Below are 25,537 nucleotides of genomic sequence, written 5' to 3'. Positions count from 1 at the left end.
AACTTCTTCCAATCAGTATCAACAAGACTGAGTTGGTCTGACTCAGTATACAGCATTTTTCTATGTTTCCTAATTTCTGTTCGATGTGCTTCTAGAGCATAGGATTAGTTAGCCTCCCCTACACACTGGAAATATTATACGTTTGCTTTCATGCACAGCCATTTGAAATAAAAGCTTTATGTAGCACTAAGAACAAAGTGTTTGTTTGTTAGAACTGAAATAATGTTGGCATGCAAGGAATTCATTGGGTTTGGAGGCCCAGTGCAAAAAGATGCCCCCTCCCCCAATTGGGTTTCCTTGACCTCCAGAATTCACGGGTGACTGCAGTTCTTTTACATCAGTGGCATAAAATCATGTAAAAAGAAACTCTCCATAATTATTGTGCTACTGAGGAATGCATGAGGTTTTTTTGGGTTTTTTTCCCTTCTTCTTCTTCATTTGTTAAGCTGGGCACTCAACCAAGGGAGCAAGAGGTTTCAGGTTTTAGGCATATGAGCTAAACAGTGACATTTGGAGGGCTCTGTGAACCATTTACTTTGTCATGCGGGCACCTCAAAGCCTTTGAACCACCTTCTGAAGTAGCAGGAAAAGTAAATGCCAGGACCTCTGTGTTGTACAGTATGCACAAAATCCAAACAACTTACAGCCTCACATGCCTACTTGATCCCCTAAATCCTAGATGGCTCCTTTTCTTATCTATATGTCCCTGGTGCATTTTTACTGCCATACATCTCATGCACGAAATATTAAAATATTCAGCACTTTGAAAGCCAGAATCATGCCACTCAGTACATGTAAAAGGGTCATATAGAGCTATACTATGAAATACAAAAATGGTGCACAGTGTGAAAATAGATATGGGGTTCAGGGGACACCTCTCATAAGATATTTTAAAGCTAAAATGGCACTCAGGCAAGGGCAAACAGGAGCAAGTGCTACTCAGGTGTAGAGTTCCCACCCGCCGGACCGGTGAGGGGTTCTTTGCAGATGCAATTCTGCAATGTAATTGGCACAATTATAGTGCATTAGTTGTGGATTTATGCAGGATCACACACACAGTTCTGCTTTATCAGCAATGCTTCCCCAATGTTACTGTATTACAGCTACCTGGACAGGGACTCTTGAACTATAGCGCAACAAAAGTGAGAAAATAAATAAATCAGAATGTTTGCGTTATGAAAAGTTACATCATTCAGGAAAACTGCAGGACATGCCCCACTTAAAAAGGAAGCAGTGTTACTGTCCCAAAACCTTTCCACTGCAAGCATTTTTGAAAACAGGAGCATCTATATACCATCATAATACCACCATGAGGACAAATCTTCATAAATGTATTATGAGTGTTGGATATTCTTGGATTTGGTTGATCCTCTGACTTACTCAGGGAACAGACTTGCTCAAAATTTACTCTAACTCTTTTATTTTCTTCAATCCTGGTTGATAAATGCAATGTATATCCTTTTCGAAGAGGTAACAGGGAAATGGAAGGGATCTGATGCTAGAAAAATTGTATTTGCCTGACTAATCTTTTTAAATTTCTAAATGACAATACAATTAAAATAGCAAAAGGTTTAAACACTGAAAGAAGAAATGATATTCAAACCAGGAGCATAAACTCCTCAAATGAAAGAAAAAAACACTCCTGATTTTTTTTTCTAAAAGGGGAGTTTGTTTTTTTACTAATTAACATCAGAGCTACTGGGCAATGTTATTTTCAAAGCCGACGGGAAACTTTCCAAGGATTTAAACGTGCTTTGAAGCAAATGGGGAATCCATCTGCCGATAAATCGAACCCCAGCAGTTCCAGCCTCAAATCCTTCAGCATGCTGTAATTTAATATTTAAATAAAATACAAAGTGATTTGGGTGAGAGCCCAAGATTTGCTTTCTAGAGTCAACTCACTGGGTTACTTTTTCAGCAGTGGCTGAGAGCAATAAGACAGGATTGGGAGGCGATCCAGCATCAAGCAACTGCAAATGTGGATGCTAACTGCCTCCATATGTGCAGCCTTAAGGCGCAGGTGTCAAACACATTATGCTACCCAATGCTTTTTGAAAGCAACTTCAAGGGCTCCGTTAAGCTTGCAAAAGCCAATCTATTCCAGCAACTTGTCCTTTAACACAGCCAGCCAGTAGCACACGCAAGATCACCCACCGCTTGGAGTGATTAAACCAGTGTGCGGGACGTGGCCAACCCAACTATATCAAGTTATTGGTGAAGTTTCAGTTCTGATGCTCAGGTTTCTTCAAGCTTTTCCTCCTCAATGGTTTAATGTTTGTGGGTGCACATGTGGCTTAATTTCCTGCGTTTTTCTTTCTATAGTGGTCTAAATAAATCATTCAAGGAGAGCAAGAGGAAGCTTCCATTTCAATTTGCCCCTAGAGCAGTGCAGGCACGTCCAACAGGTAGATCATGATCTACCAGTAGATCACTGGACGTCTGTGGTAGATCACTGGTAGATCACTGGCTCCCCCCAAGGAAGCTCGGCAACTTTGGCTCCCCTAAAAGAAAGCTCAACAACCTTGACCTGAACCCTAGTTTTTAATCGCAGTCTCTTGGGAGTTGGCCACCCCTGCCCTAGAGCATAGAAGATTCTAAGCAGATTCCGTGGGGAAGATTCCACCTTGAACTAGGGATAGGGGAGGCCATCCTCTCAGTCCCACTACCCTTGCAGATGTGCTTGGTGGGGACATGGGAAAGGACCTTCTCAGTGGCTGCTCCCAGACTCTGCACCAAAAGCAGCACAGCAAAGTCACCTGCCTAATGTCCAAAGGAAAGGAGTTCCACAGCATCAATGCTGCCACATTGAAAGATTGTTGCCTTGCAGCAAACATTATACGGCACTTGGAAAAGTGCCAGTTCTATAGATCAAAGCGGACATACATGGGGTAAGGTGATCCTTAAAAAAAAAAAAAAGCTTGTTCCCTTAAGCTTTTAAGGGCTTTACATTTCAACATTAACACCTTGACTTTGGCCTGGTAATGAATTGGCAGCCAACATCACACTCAGGGCGGAGGTGTAATATGCTGGCAGGGTCTCACCCCTGTAGGCAATATTTAAAAAGCAATTTAAGCCACCCAAGAGCAGCTCCTGGTGCCACCTGCATTATTTAAAAGAAGTACCTCCTTTTCTCAGTCGCACAGATTTCTAAGCTGAGGCTTGGAAGGACAAACATACATTGACTAAAAGCAAAGCACACAATCATTGCTCCTCTCAGTGCTTGGCCACTCCAAGAAGGTGGCTGAGCAGAGAGGAAAAACAAGGAGGATGAGTTGGGTCAGGAAGCTCCAGAGATCAGCGGTGGAGCCCCTGTTGGGATGTCGGCCACAGTCAGGGTCCAATGGTGATAAGTTCCTAGTAAAAAGTTCCCCTTGTCTAGGGATGGGCATCCTCCATATTGAGCCAGTTTGTCATGAGATGGAACTAAAGTCTGAACCCTCTTATTTCAATCTTATTTCAAAGGACAAATTAATATAAATAATTTAAGATATGCATGGAACACGTTTATGTAAGAAAAGAAAAGGTTGTCTAAAGGCTGCCTATCTGACTTCTTTTGCTGTTTTACGAAGTGATTTCTGTTCCCTAAGAGCAGCTATTGTCTTATAGTTAAAGCTATGGTTTTCCCAGTAGTGATGTATGGAAGTGAGAGCTGGACCATCAAGAAGGCTGATCGCTGAAGAATTGATGCTTTTGAATTCTGGTGCTGGGGGAGACTCTTGAGAGTCCCATGGACTGCAAGAAGATCAAACGTATCCATTCTTAAGGAAATCCGCCCTGAGTGCTCACTGGAAGGACCGATCGTGAAGCTGAGGCTCCAATACTTTGGCCACCTCATGAGAATAGAAGACTCCCTGGAAAAGACCCTGATGTTGGGAAAGATTGAGGGCACAAGAAGAAGGGGACAACAGAGGACAAGATGGTTGGACAGTTCTTGAAGCTACCAACATGAGTTTGACCAAACTGCGGGAGGCAGTGGAAGACAGGAGTGCCTGGCGTGCTCTGGTCCATGATGTCATGAAGAGTCGGACACAACTAAATGACTAAACAACAGCAGCAACAACAACCAGAGCAGCTAGCTAGCTTATGGGGCTCCTGATGCCCCACATTGAAATCGATGTAGCAAGTTCCTTGAGAGTGACAGGTTTTGATGATGAGTTGTCACTCTCAGGGTGGGATTTATATATTTAGCATATATACATATTTTATGTTCAATTTTCCTTTAGTCTTAGAGCAAATGGAATGCAAAATACATGAAGTTTACGTGAAATATGTAAAAAAAAAAAAACCCCCTTAGAGCACATCGTTAAGATCATTTGCTCCCAGCAGATCTTGCCATGTTGATTTCAGTGCATATGACAGCAGGAGCCATGTGCACTAGATAGCTGCTTGTAGGTGGCTGAAATTAGTTGTTAAAGATTGACAGCAAGAGTGAAACCTTGCCAGCATATTACACTTCAACTTCAAGAGCTGCTCTGGCTGCCAGTTTGTTACCTGGCCAAAGTCAATGTGTTACTACTGGTATATAAAGCCCTTAACAGCTTGAGGGGCACCTTTCGAGCCAATCCAATCAAAGGGTGACTAATCCATTAAACATTGCAGCAATCATAATCGTGCTGCTAATTTACTGCCTTTCCCAGGAACTGGAATCTCTGTGTGGCTACCCCATGTGGTGAGTCACTGAACTGCAGGTGACAGCCTTCTCAGTGAAAAGCTTTCTGGGCTGACTCTGCCCACCCTAGGGTACTCCTACCGGAAGCTGCCCTTAGCCCCTGATGGACCCCAATGCCTTTGAAATGGAAAAGCAGATTCAATGTGGGGAATTTTTAGCCAGGGTTGTGGCAGGCAGAGAAAGAGTGGAACTCACAGTGTTTCCCAAATGTGGGTCTCCAGCTGTTTTTGGACTACAACTCCCATCATCCCTAGCTAGCAAGACCAGTGGTCAGGGTTGGTGGGAATTGAAGTCCGAAAAGAGCTGGGAAACACTGCTCTAGACCCACGGCTCGGTGTGTTAATTGCATTTGGGCAACTCACATCTTGTCCAGTTTGGCCTTAAATGCCAGTCAAGGAGATGAGAAAATAAGGATGATTTAGAACCATGCATTTCAGTGATTGCTGAAACTATTTTTGTCTAGGCAAGTCTATCCAGACACGTAGTTATTGATAGGTTTTTTTTAATCATCTTTAAAGGTTTTCCATTTTTCTTAACTGATTTCATTGATGATTTTAATATTTCTTCTAAACCGCTGAGAAGTTTTACCACAATCAAGCAGTATATACATTTTGTTAAATAAAAACAAAAACACCAAATGCTGCATCCAGTCTCAATTTCTCCTTGTCCTTATATGGGTGATCAAAAACTGTGTCTTATCCGTCCTGCTTTTACTTGCTTTTTTGTTCTTTCCATACTGGAATAGCAAAAGAATAAAAGGGAGGGGGACTGAAAAGTGAGAAGGAAAACAGGTTGAACTTGAGACGTCCTGAAAAACCATAAATTCACAGGAGTGTGGGCATAAATATGTAGCTAATCATAAAAAGTTGCTGGAAGGCTGAATATAGTCTGGAGCACAAGCTGAAAAAAGTTCTTGGAGCCAGATGGTCTGACCCACATGGCAAAAGATGGTGGTATCCAGTCAAATATAACTGGAGATCAAAGCAGGGGGTGGAAGAACCAGTGGCAGTGCTAAGGACTGCTGTGTACAGGTCTTATTTATTCCTGTTGGAAATTTGTTTGACTTCACTGTCAAGCAGTCAAGATTTGTTTGTTAGTTGGATTAGTAACACTTAGTTACTTTCAGATGTAAAAATGAAAGCCTGAATACACCTACCATGCTTATAGCAAGTCTCTAAAAGTATGAATGGTATTAATAATAAATCCCATGTGTATACATAAAGAGCTAATGATTCATGGGCACGTGCCAAATTTATGGTGATATTTATGAGAAGCTGTGGCCAAAAGGTTTCCAAATGGCCTGTAACCAACATAATGTGACCAACATGACACGAGACAATTAATTGATAGGCACCCACAAATAAATGCCTCCTAAGCAAGACACTGTGCATACAACACTTTGGAGCACCCAAACTTAGCACTAAGCAGGATCGCAAACTTTCTTAGTGCTGGACTCAGGAGAGTGAATGGGCACACTAGGGAGCTCCCTGCAAGGAGCTCTTGGGCACATCATCATCACAGTAATAGTAATAGTAATAGTAATAGTAATAGTAATAGTAATAGTAATTGTTGTTGTTGTTTATACCCCACTCATCTGATTGGGTTTCCAAACTCCACACAGAAAAGGAAAGAAGTCTCCTCCCTTCCCTTTTAAACTCACACTTGTTGTGATCTTAAAGAGGGATGGAAAGACTCCCAAAACCTTTTCCCTCTCATCCATGTGAAGCCTGATCTTGTTGTGACCTTAAGGGGTGGATGAGAATCACAAATGTTCTCAAAAGCCTTTGGAAGTCTCCTCTCTTTAAGACTTCAATAAAATTGGGCTTGAAGGGGATGGCAGAGCTTCTTTCTCCTTCCCCATTCAAGCCTGATTTCTCTCTAATGGGGGCAAAAGGTATTCTGATAGGTGGGTGGCCCAGCCCATCTGTGAAATTTGGCCCATAAGGGAGATCCTGATAAGGACCTGGCGCATGGGGACAAAAATGGTTCCCACTGCTGCTCCAGATGTATCCACCTATTTAGCCTAGCTAGGGAGAGCTTGTCCTTGCCACATGGATCTTCCCACAGGCAGGAGGAAGCTGAATGAAATTGCCTCCCTCTCTGCTCAGCCTGAGCAGCTGTTTTGGTCTCAGTGGATAAAGATGAAATTCTGCCCACGTGAATTACTAAACTGGTACAAGAGCCTCTGCTCAGTCCCAGTGTTCAGTCCTGTTCTACATTGGCTGCTATCAGCAACAAAGCAACCCTGTAGCCCTCTGGAGAATGCTGAATAAATACCTCCTTTGCAACCCTGTGTAACTAATACCCTTTTAAAACTGGAAACGGGGAGCTGGAGAGACGGTGGCAGGAGCAGAGGCCAAGCATCAAGCCTGCCAGACGTTAGGCCATGTCGGGAATTTTGCAACAAATCCAAGAGAGATCTCGCTTCGTCTGCATTGTACAGTGGTTCTTAACAATGAACATATAATAAATGTACAGTCTGCAGGAGTTTATTACGCAGCGTATGACCCAGTTTATATAGCCATAAACATCACCAGCTCTCTGCTTCTCTGATTTACAGTTCCCCAGCCTAATTATGAAGCTACATTACGTTGCAAGAAAGACTCCAGTTGTATATGGCTTTTATTTAGGGTTATTGCCTCTCCCAGACAACCATTCAACGACAATTTTCTGCTCATTTGGGCATGGGGCCAGCCTTTGATATAGTCTGCCAGTAGGATTTAGAGCAGGACCCTGGGACTGGAGGACAAGGAATTTAACAACCTCCGAGGATGACATCTTGAGTGCAGGGTGGCTCCCCAGACGTTGCTGACCTACAACTCCCATCAGTTCTAGCCAGCATGCCAAATTGTCAGAGATGGTGGGAGTTGTAGTCCAGTAACATCCAGCAATATATGGACACTGGGCGCCATTTTGAATCACAATCGTGGACCAAAATGTCACTTTGGCATGACTTCACCTATTTTCTGATGTAGGTTTGACTGCCTCTCAAAATATCACTGCAAAACTCAACACAAGGGGAGTAGTGGAGGAAGGGGAGCGGAGGGGGTGGAGCGCCATGGGTGGCACTGGGGCTGCAGGGCGCCCTACAGCACAGGATGTGACGTGGGACGCATGTGGCACACGACCTGCAGAGCTCCAAAGTCACCGCCTCCTTCCTGGCCACCCTCCAGCTGAGGGGGAGGCGGTGGGCAGACTCCCTGCAGGCTCCACGCAGTGTGCCCTCTCCCAGTTTGGCCCGCCCAGTTGGTGGCTAGCCCCATCCCCATGAAGGGCATGTGCACTGCCCCTGGTGCCTGAGTGGCTAGCTATGCCACTGCACAAGGGGCCCTGTGGTGAAGATGAAGGAGATGTCAATGTATGGCTGCCATTTTGAATCAAGATGGTGGACCAACAATAGGACTTGGGCATTCTTGCACAAGTTTTTTGGCATAGGTTTGGCTACCTCTCAAGATATAATTGCCAAACTTGGCATGAGGGTTCCCAAAGTGGGAGCAGCAAACTTCACTGTTGTTTGGATTCCTGATGTCATTTTGAATCAACATGGCAGACCCAAACATCACCTTGGTGTGACTTCACCCATTTCCTCCCCCCCCCTTTTAAAATATAGGTTCTCAGAGTGGTTTAATAGCCAATACCTCTTCACAGGGAGCTCCGTGGATTGTAGCTCTATGAGGGGGAATAGTGGTCTCCTAACAAATCTCAGCACCCTTGGCAAACCACAGTTCCCAGGAGACATGACTGTTTAAAGCAGTATAATAGTGCTTTAAATGTATGCTGCATGAATGTGGCCCAGATGGGCCTTTGGCCTGATCTTGCAGTCAGGCTCCTCTTGCATTCTAATGAAATGCAATTCCTAGGACAAACAGGACTGTGCCTGCAAAACAGCACCTAAAAGGTGGATTATAGTGCAAGATAAACAAAAACTGAGTGCTCTGCATGCACAGAGGAACAGCACTATTTGATGTGGGATTTATCTAGCCAGCTTGCTCTGATAAAATGAGCAGAGGCCATATAGACATGGTACTGACGGCTTGTGGGGAGGGCTAGGCTCCCCTCCAGGCTCCCTCAGCCAGTCATCTCCTGAGAATATGGGCCTCTCTTGTCATAAATGGAGTGTATAACAGCGTTTGCTGCATGAAAGCATTCCATTGTTATTTTTAGATGGGGAATTTGTCTGTTTGCTCTGCCCCAGCAGCATCCCAAGCTGAGTGCAGTTAAGGAGCTTTGTTATACTGGAAATAAGACTTTACCTGGACACCGTGGGCAGCAGAGCTGTGGCACATGCACTGGATTGGGGCAATGCAAGTTCGGGCACCTTATTCTGTTGCACAACACGTTCCCATTCTGGAGAAATAAGTTGAAGAGAAGAAGGGTTATTTCTGTTCAGCAACCTCAGCATGCAGAGCACTTTACCATCCTGGCCTTGCAATAGCTTTCCCATTTTATGGATGAAGATTCATAAACTAAGCAAGATATCCTTCCTAACTTCAGGCAAGTTAATGTAAAATTCCACTATGGTGAGCAAGAAATTGAGCCTGATGTAGAGTTATGCAAATGAATGGGTGGAGTTTATACAGACATTGGTCCTCATGATCCTCAATAACTTCCATTGAATTCTATGGGGCAAAATAATTGGGGTTCAATTTGAGATACCCTTAGGAGCAGGGATGGATTGATGTGCCCATTCAATATCTCCATTCCATTCTGCATTAATCTATGATTTTTTAAAAAATAAAAACATGCATATTTGAATGTATTTTCTCATAAAAGGCAAAGGTAAAGGGACCCCTGACCATTAGGTCCAGTTGTGGACAACTCTGGGGTTGTGGCGCTCATCTCGCTTTATTGGCCGAAGGAGCAGGCGTACAGCTTCCGGGTCATGTGGCCAGCATGACTAAGCCGCTTCTGGCGAACCAGAGCAGCGCACGGAAACGCCGTTTACCTTCCCGCCAGAGGGGTACCTATTTATCTACTTGCACTTTGACATGCTTTCGAACTGCTAGGTTGGCAGGAGCAGGGACCGAGCAATGGGAGCTCACCCAGTCGCGAGGATTCGAACCACTGACCTTCTGATCGGCAAGCCCTAGGCTCTGTGGTTTAACCCACAGCACCACCCACGTCATAGACACTTCTAAATCCACAGTCCCCAAACACAAATTTTAACATGCATTTTGCTGCATTGTTGAGTCAAGAATTGAGCCATGGCATGCAAAACCCAAACGGTAACTGTGTCCCTCTCTAAATATTAACCAGGGCAGTACAAATCAGGTTAGTTCACTTCAAAAGGCAAAACTGAATAACATCTTTTACAGTGGTACCTTGGGTTACAGACACTTCAGGTTACAGACTCCACTAACCCAGAAATAGTACCTTGGGTTAAGAACTTGGCTTCAGGATGAGAACAGAAATCGCGCGGCGGTGGCGCAGCAGCAGTGGGAGGCCCCAGTAGCTAAAGTGGTGCTTCAGGTTAAGAACAGTTTCAGGTTAGGAACAGACTTCCAGAACGAATTAAGTATACGTAACCAGAGGTACCACTGTAGTTGGCTCACTAGGTAAATTGTGAAAATAGCATAGAATTGAGCTAGGTTTATAGCAATCCCTGTGACACATAGCCTGCCCATCATAGCAAAGGGCATTCCTCTCTTGTGTGCAGTGGTCACCATCTGACTATCAGGGCTGAAAAGCAATAGAATTAGCTTCAAGGAACGTACCTCTGAGCAGAGACAGTTAACGCAGTAGACAATCCCATAAGGCTCTAGGTATGGATGCCACCTTTCGCCTACACGATACTTTTTATCTTGGAACACACAGTAAGTCTCTGAGTCTGCAAAAGAGAAGAGGCCAAGATGTGAAGGGTGAGCAAAGGGGTCTGTGCAAAAGCAGAGTGGGTAACCATCATTTTAGGAACATAGGAAGCTGCTGTATACCAAGTCAGACCATTGGTCCATCTAGCTCAGTATTGTCTACATTGACTGGCAGCAGCTCTCCAGGGTTTCAGGCAGACAGAAGACATCCCCAGTCCTACGTGGAGATGAACTTAGGATCTTCTGAAGGCAAAGCAGATGCTCTACCCCTGTGCCCCTTGGGGATATCTTACTGTACAGCTAAACTTCCACATGTTTATTAATTTATTTAGCAATATTTAAATCCCCCTTAATCCACAAATACCTTCACATGGCTTCCATAACACATAAGAAATTAGTAGTAAAATAAAACTTTAAAAACAAGTAGGCATAAAGATGGTCAAAGTATAGATAACACCAGCAGTTGCAAATTGGAAATTGCATTTGGAAATTGATCTTACTTTTGTAAGTTTCCATTCTGTTATTGCATATTTTATTATTCCATTCTATTTTAGATTCTAATTGAAAATGGACAGAATATTTTGCGGAAAACCAAATGCCATTTTTGAAGAAGAGGAAGAGGAACTTAAAAGATGCCAAACATTTGCTGTTCAAGGAAACGGGGAAGAGGACAAGCTTCCATTTCTGGTTGCATCTTCTAGCCTTTGTCCTTAGCTTTGCCTAATCTCCTGCTAAGTGATGAGCCACTGAACCTGATTGTGGCTCTCTGTGTGCTCTTTAACCTGCTTGCCTTCCTTTCTAAGACCCTGCTTCTTTCCAGGCAGACATACAGTTAGCCAAAGGGCCCTGAAGCCTTAAAACAATAACAACAACAAAACCACCAACCACCTCAAGGTTGTGCTATAGGGTAAATGTACCCAACAACCCACCCACATCTAGTGTCCTCCTTTATAGAGAACAAGCTGCCAGAGGGCAGGCCTCCATTTGAAGGCATTCTCTATTTCCAGGGCTGCCTGGTCCAAGTCTTGTTTAAAACTAAAGAACACTAAGAAGGGAGAGCAGGGAGGCACTTGAAGTTGTCCATCAACAATCAGCACTTGGATAGCAGACTGAGCATAGGAACATAGGAAGAGCCTGCTAGATCAGGCCAGAGGCTCATCTAGTCCAGCAGCCTGCTCTCACAGTGGCTGAACAGATGCCTTTTGGAAGCCTGCAAGCTGGACATGAGTCCAACGACACTCTGTCTACTTGTGATTCCCAACAACTGGTATTCAGGGGACGAAGGCCTCTCTCAGTGGAGGTAGAACATAACTGTCATGGCTATTGCCTTGTCCTCTATGAATTTGTCCTGTGGGAGTGAGTTCCACATCTTAACTATGTGCTGTGTGAAGTACTTTCTTTTCTCAGGCACAGCAACCATCTGGTCACAGTCTCTTTCACTAGCATGACATATACTCCTGTTTAAATTTGCATTTATACATAGAAATCATTACAGTGTTACCTCGGGTTACATATGCTTCAGGTTACAGACGCTTCAGGTTACAGACTCCGCTAACCCAGAAATAGTACCTCGGGTTAAGAACTTAGCTTCAGGATGAGAACAGAAATCGCACGGCGGCAGCGGGAGGCCCCATTAGCTAAAGTGGTGCTTCAGGTTAAGAACAGTTTCAGGTTAAGAAAGGACCTCTGGAACAAATTAAGTTCTTAACCCGAGGTACCACTGTATAAGCAAATGTTATCCACCTTGAACCCCACTATTGTTCTGAAGTATCTCCACAAGAGATGACATTTTTTGACCCCAAAATGATGGGGGGGGCCACAAAGAGCCTTTGAAACTTTGCAAAAGGCAAACAAGAAAGGGGGGGGATTCTCTTATTTGTCAAATCTCCCTCCCTCCCTCCCTCTCCTCCCGCTCCCACCCACATGGTTTCTAGCAGCAAAACACAAAAAAGTAATGCTTGTTTAAGGTTGCTTATTTGTTTACAGTACTACATGCAGGTCCGACTGTTTGGATATCTGAATCTGTGCTGTGTATAGCAAGGTTTGGGTACTAATTCCTCGTGTTTGGATAAGTGAATTTTCATTCGAGTGTTTGGATAGCAGGACCTGCATGCATTCTTAACAGTACTGCAAGTTTCCTGAAAGCACTTGAAGGAGCCTGCAAAGTAGTATTAGACAACAGACCTCAGATTGATAACTTCTGCACCATAGAAGAGTTGTTGAGAGATGGCCATTTAAACCTGGCCAATATGATCTGCTTTCCTTCCTTCTGCCTAAAAACAGAGTGCAGGCTGTGTGGGGCACTGTGGTGGTTTGTGTGAAAAGATCTGCTTCCACTTCAGTCGGCTGTGGGATGAATGAGGCTTTCATGTCTGAGAAGCAGTGAACTGGGGATGCCACCGACAGCCCCTTGGTGATGCTCCTGCTTTAGACAAAGCTATTTGCACAGCTCGTTCTTGTGAATAAGCTCAGCCGAGCAAAGAGAATGCCTCCCTTGGATCACGTCCATCTCGTCCTTCCCTTTTGTATCCCTCTACTTGCCAGGGAAGTTTGGTTAGAGTTGGGAAATATGCTTGTTCTGTGGTCAACTACTATCACATAATACAAGAAATAAGCCAGAGAAAAATGGCACCTACAGGTACAGCAGGGGATTCAATGGTTTCCAAGTAGCTTCAAATGAGATTTCCATGGCTAGCCCTACCATGAGGCAGAGTGAGGCAGTGGCCCCAGGTGGCAAATACTATGGAGCTGAGAGTGGACAGATCTATGGGAAGAATTCAGCATTGTGCTCTTCCAATTGCTCTGTCAGTGCAAGGGTTTCAGCTTGCCCAACAGAATGATCTCCCTCACCTCCTGCCATACACTGTTCTGGAGGTTTCCAGACTCCCCAGATTTTTGGGCGGGTGGTGAGGAGAGAGGAAGGGGGGGGGAGTCCCACTGCACTAGTGGAATTCATTTCCTTCTGGCACATGTACATCTAGCCCTATGTATTCTACATGATCTGTCCTACGGCCCCTAAGGTGGAAAATGTTGAGGGAAAAGGCTATCTAAACAATCAAAGGGGACGGAGCAACTCTCCTGTGAGGAAAGATTACAACTTCTGGGGCTTTTTAGTTTAGAGAAAAGGTGAGTAAGAGGGGACACGATAGAGGTGCATAAACTTATTCTTGATATGCAAAAAGTGCATATCCTGTCTCATAATACTAGAACTCAGGGTAATCCAATGAAACTGAATGTTGGAAAATTCAGGGCATTTATTTGCACAATGTATAGCTCAAGTGTGGAGTTTTCTCCCACAAGAGGTGGTGTTGACCACCAACTTGGATGATTTTTAAAGAGGATGAGACAGATTCATGGAATGCTATTGCACTCAGGGCTTGCTTGCAGGCTTCCCACAGGGGTATCTGGTTGACCACAGTGAGAACAAGATGCTGGAGTAGATGGCCCGTGGTCTGATTCAGGAGGGCTCTTCCTACGTTCTTGAGCTAACCTGCAGTGCTCAGGTGGAGTGGAGGCAATGTCAAAGCAAGATTCAACTGTCACTCAAGTCTGGGGTGGGGTTGTACATGGAATGGGGTCAGCAAAATGTCTTGAACAATTTCCAGTGATCACCAAGTATGTCACCTGCCATTCATGACTTTTGGCAAGCAATCTCATGTCCCATAGATTGCTAAGATCAGTGAAAACTATTCTCAGATATATACGGTATTTTTGTTTCCAAAGACCTCATTAGTATGTTTTACTAACTGCCTAGGCAATTTGTTTCCTTAAATGGTATTGCATCTTTTATTTGATTTATCTTAGATAAATATGACCTGAAAACTTCAGCACATGACTTCAAACTCATGGGATGGAACCCAGGTGACCTCGGTGATGTGTATAGCAGTGCTTAAAATGGAATGAAGCAAACTCTGCATTTGTTATATCTGAGGTAAAACAGACCCACCAGCTATTACATTAGATTCTTGACAAGGCAATGAAAAATATACTCTTGGGGAAAACAAAGAGTTCATTCAAGATAAAATAAAATTTATCAGCTAGCTAAATAGGGGAAAAACAGTTAAACATGCTTAGTATAAAGGCAAATGTAACAATAGGAACATGCAAAGTAAGGCAATCTTGTGGGGAAACCAGTCCCAAATTATTAAATGTGAATCAATCCCCCCCATCCCCACTAAGTCCCTCTGAACTCAGTGAGACTTACTTCTGAGTAGACATGGATAGATTTATGCTGTAAATGTTATATTCAAACAAATTCAAAGTTCAGTTTCTGTATTAGTTTTATTGCAGTGCTTATAAATATGTTAAGATTATGAACATGATAATTTGTCCTTTGCTGGAAGAGTTGTACACATAAGTATATGTATTTCCTAGGGATGGTCACCTGACATTATTTAATTGCAGCTTTCATTTTGGATTGGGCCGGCATTGCATGCATTTCCAGATGCTCAAGTTGGCTTGCATCATATTCATTCATTATGTTAGTAATTAATTTTATGATTGATGCATTTCTACAAATGGAAAAAAAATCCATGGAAAAATAAAGTAGTGGAAAAAGTTGCAGAACATGTTTTCCCTTTCCTTTCCCCAACATTTCCCTCTGAGAACAGTCTACCCCACATAACTGGTGCTGGATGGGGATCAACAATGATGGTGGTAGTCACTGCTTTTTTCCTGGGAGCTTCAAACCAAAACTTGTGCTCTATTGGCCAACTATTAAGACTGGATTTTGAGAAATAGTGTTTTCATTTTTCTTCAATGTTCCGGAATTCATTGTCTACAGAAGGGAAAATTCTGTGGGTGGGCATTCTTGCGGCCAATCAGCAGTGAATGAATCCATCAATACCAGTTGTTGGTGAGCACAAGTAGTTGTTGCACTCAGGTCTTGCTTATGGGCTTCACTTTGGGGCATCTGGTTGAGCACTGTGGGAAGAGAATACTGAGCTAGATGGTCCTTGAGTCTGATCCAGCAGCCAGCCTCTCCTTATGTTCATCTACAGCTCCACCTGCCTTTCCATCTGGAAGCCTAATATCTAAGCTGTGTCATCATCTGCCAGGGGATAGACAAGACCACCCCTATCCATGGATCCCTAAGATCAGCCTTCCCCAACCTGGTGCCCTTTAGAAGTTTTAGACTACAGTTTCCTTCATTTCCAGCCAATACAGCTGTGCTATTGAGAAGAGTAATCCAAATAAGCTGGAGGGCACCAGGTTGGGGGAGGATGTCTTATATTCTATATTTATGATGGATTTTAATTGTTGCAAGTTGCTTTGGAGATCCAGTCTTGATTGAAAAGTGGGGTGTAAATAAACCAGTTAAACCAACCTTCATATCAGCTTTAGAAAAACAAAACATTTTTGGTGTTGGAAAACCGTTAAAATGATATACACTGAAATTCAACCAGGGGGATACGAGGAAGTCACTTAACAATGTTACTAAGTTTGGTTGAAATATAGTGAGATTTATGTTTGTTTGTTTGTTTGTTTGTTTGTTCATTTGTTTGTTTGAAAAACTTTTGGAAAAACCAATAATTTTTTTTGAAAAAAAGAAAGAAAAACAAAACATTTATATTTCTGGAGTATATCAGAACAAAATAAAAATTGTTTCCATGTGCAATACTGTCTTTGCAAAACAATAATGACTGTAATCCCTTGAGAGAACAAGACAACACCACCATCTTATCATTGGATCATTTTTTTCACTTCTCTGATGAATCAGATGCCCTTGCTCTCATAGGTAAAGGTAAAGGGACCCCTGACCATGAGGTCCAGTCGTGGCTGACTCTGGGGTTGCGGCACTCATCTCACTTTACTGGCCGAGGGAGCCGGTGTACAGCTTCCGGGTCATGTGGCCAGCATGACTAAACTGCTTCTGGTGAACCAGAGCAGTGCACAGAAACGCCATTTACCTTCCCGCCTGAGCGGTACCTATTTATCTACTTGCACTTTGATGTGCTTTGGAATTGCTAGGTTGGCAGGAGCAGGGACCGAGCACCCCATTGCGGTGATTTGAACCGCCAACCTTCTGATCGGCAAGTCCTAGGCTCTGGGGTTTAACCCACGGCGCCGCCCGCGTCCCATGCTCTCATAACTACTGTTTATTCAATTTATTACTACAGTTATATCCCACCTTTTCCCTGAGGAGCTCAAGGTGGAGTACATGGTTCTCTCCCTTCCCATTTTAGCCTGTGAGGTAGAACAGGCTGAGAGGCAATGTGTCCTACTCATTGTAAACTGCTACACACAGTGCTTTTTTCGGGGGGGGGGGCAGGGGTACGCATACTCCAAAACTTTTTGTGAATCTTTGTACTTTTGTCCATTTACTGTATTTATTTTTCCCAATTTGATCTATGATCATTTTCATTAAAATGTGGACCAAATCTAATTTCTCTCCCCTGCATTCCTGCCAGGGCTGGCCCAAGACATTTTGGCACCTGCGGTGAACTACAAAATGGTGCCCCCTCCCAGCCAGGGAAGAAGGGGCGAGTGAAAGAATAAAGATCTACATAAGGATAGGCTGCACCTGTGGATCCTGCCACCTGAGCCAGTTGCCTCACCTTGCCTCATGGGTGGGCTGGCCTAAATCTCTGCAACCCATCTGTCTGCCACTGCTGTCAGATAAGCTTTCCAGGTTCAACCTACAGAGGAGGTTGACCTGGAGGCTGACCCGACTGAAGAGCACTTTCCCCAGGGCTTTCTTGGAGCCACCCATACCATAGACTCTGCCCTTTGCAGGTTTAAGGGCCATGTGTGTGCAGATTCAATTGATGTACACCACATGAACATCCAGGGCATGGATTGTATATGCAGGAGCTTACATGTATTCAGGTGTAAGTACAGTACAGTGGCTCTTGATCACCTGGAGGTTGGGATGAGTCCTGTATCCACATTTTCACTCTATACCTTTCCATTCTACACAGATGAATGTATGGCCAGGGCTAATGACACCAAAGACAGCAGGATTCTAGCTGGCCTTCAACAAGAGTTTTACTCACATTTTCCTTGTTCTGTTTTACTTCCCTCAATGAAAAGAAGGCAGAGCACACAGGCCAAAAGGAATCGAACGTTTTCCAGTGTCCACTTTTTCCTCATCTTTGCTGTAAAGAAAAGGAAGGGGGGAGGGGAAACAAAAACACATTTGCTGTCAAAGAAAGCTGGAACTGTAGAAGAAAACCCAAAGGCTATTTACAAAGAAGTCCTCAAAGATGATTAGACTCAGACTAGAAATCAGCTGAACTGCTGGAGCAGGAGGGAACTCTGTAGAGGTCTTTTGCTAGTGCAGCATTTTTCAAGCTTCCTTCCCTCTGGGAACTCCTGACACATTGATTTGTCCACTGCAGAATCTCTTTGGGATTGCAAAAGATTCTGGCATTCTAGGACACACTTTCATCTGATGCAAGGCATGAGTATAGCTTGGTGCAGATACAATGCTAAATGATGGTTTAGTGCACAGTGGGGCCACCTATGGCCCAACCTCAGCCTCATCTTAGCCTGCTCAAGTTCAGTTCAGACCTCTAGCAAGAGTAAACTTTCACTTCCCTGACTGCCTGCCAGGTGAGGATGGAATGGAGATTGTATGTGTGTGGGAGAGTGCTAGGTTAGCTCCGGCCCTTCCCACAGTCAGAATGTGCAGATGTTCACATCTAGTTTACCATCATGTGAATGAGGCTGTGCGAAGGTTGTGCTTGTCTGCCCCCCTCTCCTCACTTTTTATTTTGCACACCGCAAGGAGAAGATAGGAAACTTTAGATTTTATTTTTCAGTTAACTGCAGTTTAGCTACGGTTTACTGAAACAAGCCAGCTTCATAAACCAAGTGTTGAAGTTGGCTTGTTTTAGTAAACCATAGTTTAGACTAATCACAGTTTGTTGAGGTTCATGTGAAAAGACAAAACTCTGGTTAGTTAAAAACAGAAGCAAAAACTTCTGTCTCCTCCTCACAGTCACTTCAGAAGAGGGTCAGGAGGTACTTGAACCTAAAGATCTTGCAGGCTCATTCTCATTACATCATAAACCATAATTTATCATTATATCTGAGGGAGGGCAATGACCACGCCCTGCAAGGTACCCAATGCTCTGCTGAGGTCAAATTTGCAGGGGAAGATCAGTCATAATAGACATTGATCAAGCTCTGGTACCACCAGAATTGGAATCATGCTCAAAATTGAACTCAGCACCTTTGCTTGTTAGTGTATCAGCATATATGCATGGTTAATGGAGACATATGCAGACTTTTTTTTTAAAGAAACAATTGGAATTCTGATCTGGGTTGGGTTTTTTTAGGTGTTATTGCTTTTAAAAACCTTAGAGCTTCTCATTTCTTATCAAAGACATGAGATAAAAAGGTGGTGATGAAACAACAGAAGCTGTCTGATACTATTTCGTACAGATTAATGAAAACTGCTTCTGAGAATTAAAATAAATTAAAATTGAGAGCTACATTCAGTGCATGCCATGTTTTGGAATTTCTGATGCAACCTTTAATCCCATTCATCCTCTTTAAAAGTTGCTTAATGAGAGGAATGCTACGAAAACCAGAATTTCCAGAAGACAATGCTCTGCATGTGCATAACTATTTGTTAATTTCCTTTTTTTAAATCTGAAGTTTCCACTCTTATAAATATGCATGATTAATTTTAATAAGAATCACGTGGGGTTTTTTAAAGTGTTTTCGGCAATAGCTTCTTTAATTCCTGTATTACTTTGTAGGCATCCGCTTTTGCAACTGTTTCCACTCCTCTTCATTATAATCAGACCGGCACCCCCCCTTTTTCACAACAGCTAAAACCTGGGGAGGAACATCTGCTTTCAAGGAAATGGATTAGCCTGTTAGCGCACAATATTACCCAATACAGTGTGTGACAGCTTTTACTAGTCCAGTGTCCTCCAGATGTATAAGACTACAACTCTCATCAGCCCCAGCAAGGCTGGCTGGGAGTGATGGGAGTTGTAGTTCAAAATATTTGAAGGGCACCAAATTGAGAAAGACTGGAGTATGGCAAAACCAAGCGAGTCACGTTTCTGAGTGGGCCAACCTCATCTTCACCACTGTCCCTGCTCCCCATCCACATGCTTTCTCTATCCAGACCCAACCCACACAATCGCCCAGAGGAGAGTGCAAGGCAGGCAGAGAGAGCAGATCTATCTCTTCAAGCTTGTCACTGCTTGCATACTCAGAAAGTGGAGGTGAGTAGGCATGGACAGATTATTGCATTGCATTTATATCCCAACTTTTCTCCAAGAAGTTCAAGGTTGTGTACATGGTTCTCCCCCTCCCCATTTTATGCCACACAACAACCCTGTGAGGTAGGTTTGGCTGGGAGGCAATGACTGGCCCGAGCTCACCCAGTGAGCTTCATTGATGTGGTGGGATTTGAACCCTGGTCTCCCAAAATGCTGCGCTACCACTGGCTCCCAGGAGGAGGAGCAGCAGCAGGAGGAGGAGGGACAGGAACACTGAGGTCACCAGTGGCAGAACTTGGCGTCTCAAATTTCAGCGACACCCTGTGCGATTCCAGAATCCATCATCTCCCCATCTCTAAAATGACCTTCCAACATAGGAAACTCCCTAATACCTGCTCAAATCATTGGCCCACCTAGCTCAGTATTATCTACACAATCTGGCAGCAACTCTCTAGGGTTTCGGATGGGGCTGTTTCTGAACCTTACCTACAGCTGCATGAGACTCGTAGAGGTTGGTTTTTCTGTGATAACCATGTGCTCAGCCAATGAGCTCTACAGGCTCTTGCTCATCCCAGTGGGGCTTTAGATTTGTGTTTCTCAAATCCCTTATTAGCAACACTGGTCAGAATTTTGCAATGTTTTTTTTAAAAGATATTTATTGAGTTTTTCCACCTTTATACATTAAAAAATCAAAAAGAAAAAACAAAAAAGTTAAAAACACATAAAGTTTACAATCCTTATTTTCAATAACTTATTTCCCTGACTTCCCCACACCTCCCCTTCTTATATTCCAATTCAAATTGTTAATTCAACAAGTTCTTGTCCCCAATTTTTGACCTTTTTATATTTAATTCATTTTTTAAAAAAAACCAATTTTAACTTATAAACATCAGTATTTAAACATCAGTGCTCATTCTTAAAACTTTTTTCTAAAGTCGACCCAAATTCCCTTCCACGAATTCCCCAATTTTCATACTAATAACAAACAAAATAAAAAAAACAGATTATTATTCTGCACCCTTTGGATTCCCAAACCCCACCCCCCCTTTCCCGGTTTCAATCCCCAACAAATGTCCATCAGTCTTAGTCTACTATCAGCCTGGAGACCTCACGTCCGAGGCTCTTAATTCTCTCTCAATTCCTCTCTGCCGGTTTTTTTGGTAGTCCTTAATATTAAACACCAGATCTCGGAGAAGCTCTGTCCCGATAGGGTCCATATTTCTTCCAGCCAGACCTCCATACTTAAAAGTGGAGCCTGAATCTTGTTTCTTACTCCTTTTAAGTCCAAATGTCCCAAAAGCTCCAACTTTCACCTTAATCAAATTTGTAATCCATAGGTCTTCAGATCTCCACATAAGGAGATCTCTCCATTCTTCAATCTTCAATTCAAAACAGATTTTCATCATCCAGTACTTATTTTCCTTTGTAGCCATCATGTCAGGCCTCTGGCTCTCCTTTGTCATCTGCAACATTACATCTCCTCCTTCCTTTTCCTCAGAAACAACATATATCTCTTTCTCCACACTCTCAAATCTTTCAAGTTTCTCTTCTTGTCCAGCTGCATGGACTTCATGAGTCAAGTCCTTATCAAATTCAATGGATTTGTTTACTGTTAAGTCCAGAGTTGTAACATTTGTAGCCAAAACATCAATTTGGCCTTGTAACTTTCCCAAGAGAAGAAACACTCTGTCCAATTTAGCTTGAATTTTTCCTCCTTCAGCCATTCTTGTAATGTCCCAAAATCCCCTCTAGAGGGATTTTGGTTACTTTATCTTCCTTCCAGTTCAAATCCAAAAATCAAGTTAGTTTGTATCAGTTCTTCCTTGTTTTCAACAAAATATAACCAAATTGTAGCAAATATATCCAGCAGAGATAGCAGAAACAAAGTTCTCTTTTTCCTTCTTGACAGCTAATTTGACAGCTGTCAAACTCTTCTATATCTCCTCAACAGGCTCTCTCGCGGATCACTCCCGGGTCCGGGGGGGTGGCACTTCAGCTCTCAAAATTAGCTCTTATCCTCCAGTGAAATTACTTATACTGCCAAATTGTGAAATTAATGTCTTTTACCCAATAAAGAAGAAGAAATTCTCTCGACCTTAGTTAGCTAGTCCTTGCTTTAGATTATTTATAAGACGGGGAGATGGACTTCCTGTTTGCGCCTTCCCCGATCGTGCCTAATTAAAAAAAATTTTTTTCTTTACAAATCCAATTTCCGTATTACTCACGGGTGGTTGCTTTTAGAGTCCAATTGTTCACAAGAAGAAGTCAGTGCTCTCCGACCATGGCATGCGGCTTCACTCCGCAGGAGAAGCAGTCGACTCTCAGCACCGCGCCGCTCACCCCGTCCCCCGTTCCAAAGCCTTTAAAAAGGCTCCTTCGCGGGTCGGGGGGGCGCAAATGGTGCCCACCGAGTCACCAAGTTCACAGGCTTCAGCGCCTGTGATTTCTGAGGGTCCCCGCGTCGCCGCAGCGGCAAGACCCGGATCCTGCGGAGCCGATTCCCTCCGGAGCTCGGAGGGAATCCGCCATTAGCCGATGGCGCTAACCTGGAAGTCCAGAATTTTGCAATGTTTTGAAGTAGTTCTGGGTTAGTCACTCCCTCCACCTAACCTGCTTTACAAGGTTGTTGTGAGAACAAGTGAGAAAAGAATGGCAAAGCATTTCACATGTTGTGAAGAAAGCACTGCAAAAGAAATTTCTAAATACTACTTCTATCATGGCTTAGCTGCATTTCCACCATGCCTTTGGAGATCTGCTCATAAGGTCTGTGTCCAATCTTAGGATGGAAACCACAAATCTTTAGCCCTCCAACTCTGTCTTCTTTCAGCAAGAATCCCTTATTCGATCTAAGCTAAAAAGCAACAGCCAATTACCGGTACCTTCAACTTTGGCGACAAGGCAGATCCTTTCATTTAGCTGTCCCTTTATTCTGACTGTGTTTTGTGCCAATATAGCATTCCAACACCATGTTACCAAGATCATATATCATCATTTAAAAATTGTTGGTATACCAGGGGTGGTATGGGGAAACCCCCGCCCCTGCTCCAAAAAAGAGATACCAACTAAATAGTACAAAGAATTTGCAGAAATGTACCCAATCAGCTCAATTTGAGCTGGGGGTTCCTGTCACTCAAAGGTTTACATTTGTACCAGAATCCACCCTAAAGCTGTTTCCAGTGAACCTGGTAGATTTTACAAAATGCTTTCCCCCATCACTGAGCTTCTGAAACCAGTGCCTAAGCTTTCCCAGCAAAAGGCATGGCTTAATGAAATGCAGAACTCAGCCACAGGGGCAGTTTAATTCAGTGCCAATGGTTATCTCAGTGTTAGAGCATCTGCTTTAAGTGCAGAAGATCTCAAGTTCAATCCCAGGCATCTCTAGGTCGGTCTGGGATGCTCCCTGCCTGGAACCCTGGACAACCTCTGCCACTCAGTGGAGGCAATACTGAGCTAGGCAGACAAATGGCCTAACTTGGTATACACCAGCTTCCTTTGTTACCTCTGGAGTATGTGCCTCAGATCATGTGCAGAGTGTTTTTCCTCATCACTGGCTCACTGTAGGTGGCTTCTTTGTATCTGGGATTGGGCCTACTGGTTTCTTAAGCAGAAAGGATGCTTGGGGGATTGATTGTACCTTTCTGTTCAGTGGGGCAGGTGGGAGGCAGGTAAAAAGGGGCCAGGAGGACAAGCTGCAAGGTAAAAAACCATTCAAACACATGCAGAAGCCAATCCATCTTTACCCAGATGTAAGCACCACTATTTTCAGTAGGACTTCCCACCAAGTGAGTGTGCCTAGGACTGCAGCCCTAAAGTGCTCCAAGTGTATATTGAAGGGAGGGAATGAAAGAAAGGTTTGCTGCTACTATTGTTACATCAATGTGTTCAGTCAATTTTTAAATGACAAATTCAGGATGGGAGACCTAGTTATTGTGCTACAGGAAGCAAACAAGTACACACACACACACACACACACACACACGAGGGAGAGAGGGAGGGAGGGAGAGAGAGAGAGAGGGAGAGAGGGAGAGAGGGAGAGAGATGGTCTCATTGCATCTTAAAAACCCAGTTTCATTTTGGCCTTTTGCCACAATTGTCCCAAGGGTACCACAAGATTCTCTCTCTCTCTCCCTGCTCTCTCTCTTGTCTTTTGCAAGATATTTCAAGCAATATACAAAGGACCCCCCCCAAAGATATCAGTTCCAATTGCAGCTAGGCAAACAATATCCATCTCAAAGGAAGCAATGCTAACCTCCCAGAGCCTATTTACATTGGAGAGACATCATGCCCCCACAAAATGACATAAGAGCTCAGCTGGATCGGACCAAATGGGGCCCAGCTAGTTCAGCATCCTTTCCTCACAGCGGTGACCAACCAGATGTCTTTGGGAAGCCCACAAACAACAGGTATTCAGAAGCACAGCCCCGTTAGGCTGCTGGAGGCAAACAGAGTTTTGTGCCAGCTTAAAGCGCGTGCCTAAAGCTACTCACGAATTCAGTGGTACAGACTTACTCCCAGGTAAGCGTGTGAAGGATTGCAGCCTATGAAGCCTTACCTGGAAGGGAAGTCCCAGTGAACTCAGTGCGGCTTGCTTTCATTGTCGACATGTGCAAGGCTAGGGGTGTGCTGTAAAACTGCGGTCCTAAGCACACTCCCCTTGGAGCATGTCCCATGGAACGCATTAGCACTTGCTGCTGAGTAGACATGTCTGGATTGTAACTCTCACATACCGCGATCCTAACCATTTCTAATGGGAAGGAAACCCTATTGGATTCACTGGCGCTTCCTCCCAAGTAGGTGGCGTTAGGATTGCACCCTGAAATAGATGCAACGCGTGCAGCTGTCGAGGACCAAAGACTGGGGTCCTCCGCACTTTTCTGCGGAGGCAAAGCACAACCAGGTTGGCCGTTGACTTGACTCTGCACATCAAAGAAGGACCGCCGCCCGATATACTAACCTGACTTGTCAATTTCTAGCGTGCTTCTTGCGCACCCTCTGAAGCGGCAGCCTCAGCGACTTTCCCCTCAGCCCTGAACTGGTCCAAAACGCCGGGCGGGAGGCGCGGTTTGTTCCTAAAAGCGAAGCGCGCTCTCCACAATGCACACACGCACGGAGGGCTCCTGCTCCACTGCAAAGGGACGAATCGCACCGGCCTGCTCACTTGGTGGTATTCACCATCGAAGTGTGTTTGTGTGGAGGAGGAGGAGGAGGAGGAGGAATCGCACCGACAGCAGCCTTCAGAGAAGCAGAGAAGGAGCGGCTGCCGTTTCAAGAACAAACGCGGAGGAGGAGAAGCGAGCGGCGTCTGGGCCGTCGGATCTCTCCAGAGCTTTTGGAGTGGCCAGAGCTCAGGGAGGGTGCGAAGACTCTGCTTTTCTGGAGGGGGGCGGAGAACGAGAGACACCTGCTGTGCCGGCCGCCCACCGCCGCTGCCGCCGCCTTCCCCGCCCCCCAATGTTCTTGCCAACGAGAGCCGTCGAGTGGATGATGCGCGCCTCACCACGGATCCGCCTGTCGGGGCGGCTCTGCAAGCAGCCGCGGCTGACTGAGTGCTGAGATGCGCCTCCCACAGGCCTCGCTTTCTTTCTCCTCCTCCTGCTGCTGCTGCCGCCGCCCCCCACTCCACCCCCCACTTTCTTGGCACACAAATGGCGATTGACAAAGGTAGCGCCGGGTGGGGCTCCTTTCCTTATTGCCAGGGAAGGTGGGGAGGCGAGCGAGGACCGGTGTACAGTGCCACTGCTAGAAAACATTGGATGGAGTGGGTCAACAAAGTGCCTGGGGAGGGGGGAGCGAGGGAGCACACCAAAAGTGTGTGTGTGTTTTGTTTTAGCCTGGCAAGTGAAGCAGCCAAGCAAGGGAATGATGCCACTTAAACAGTT

At 44.4% G+C, this 25,537-nt stretch overlaps 1 protein-coding gene across 1 annotated transcript in view; it reads right to left on the bottom strand.

Moving 5' to 3' along the window:
• The window catches only part of CHRDL1 (chordin like 1), a 48,928-nt gene extending 23,714 nt beyond the window's left edge, over positions 1 to 25,214 (bottom strand). Inside the window, exons 1-4 of the mRNA XM_053373840.1 lie at positions 24,613 to 25,214; positions 17,472 to 17,573; positions 10,384 to 10,496; positions 8,923 to 9,016 (exon numbers count right to left, since the gene is read on the bottom strand). Of these exons, the coding sequence (XP_053229815.1) occupies positions 8,923 to 9,016; positions 10,384 to 10,496; positions 17,472 to 17,568 (304 nt within the window). The 5' untranslated portion in view covers positions 17,569 to 17,573; positions 24,613 to 25,214. The remainder of the gene's footprint in view (positions 1 to 8,922; positions 9,017 to 10,383; positions 10,497 to 17,471; positions 17,574 to 24,612) is intronic.
• Between the last annotated feature and the right edge of the window lie 323 nt (positions 25,215 to 25,537).

This window comes from Podarcis raffonei, chromosome Z (assembly GCF_027172205.1).
Source record: "Podarcis raffonei isolate rPodRaf1 chromosome Z, rPodRaf1.pri, whole genome shotgun sequence".
In the NCBI taxonomy this organism is placed as follows: Eukaryota; Metazoa; Chordata; class Lepidosauria; order Squamata; family Lacertidae; genus Podarcis; species Podarcis raffonei.
The sequence above is the reverse complement of the archived record's forward strand: the minus strand, read 5'-3'. Positions and strand labels throughout refer to the sequence as shown.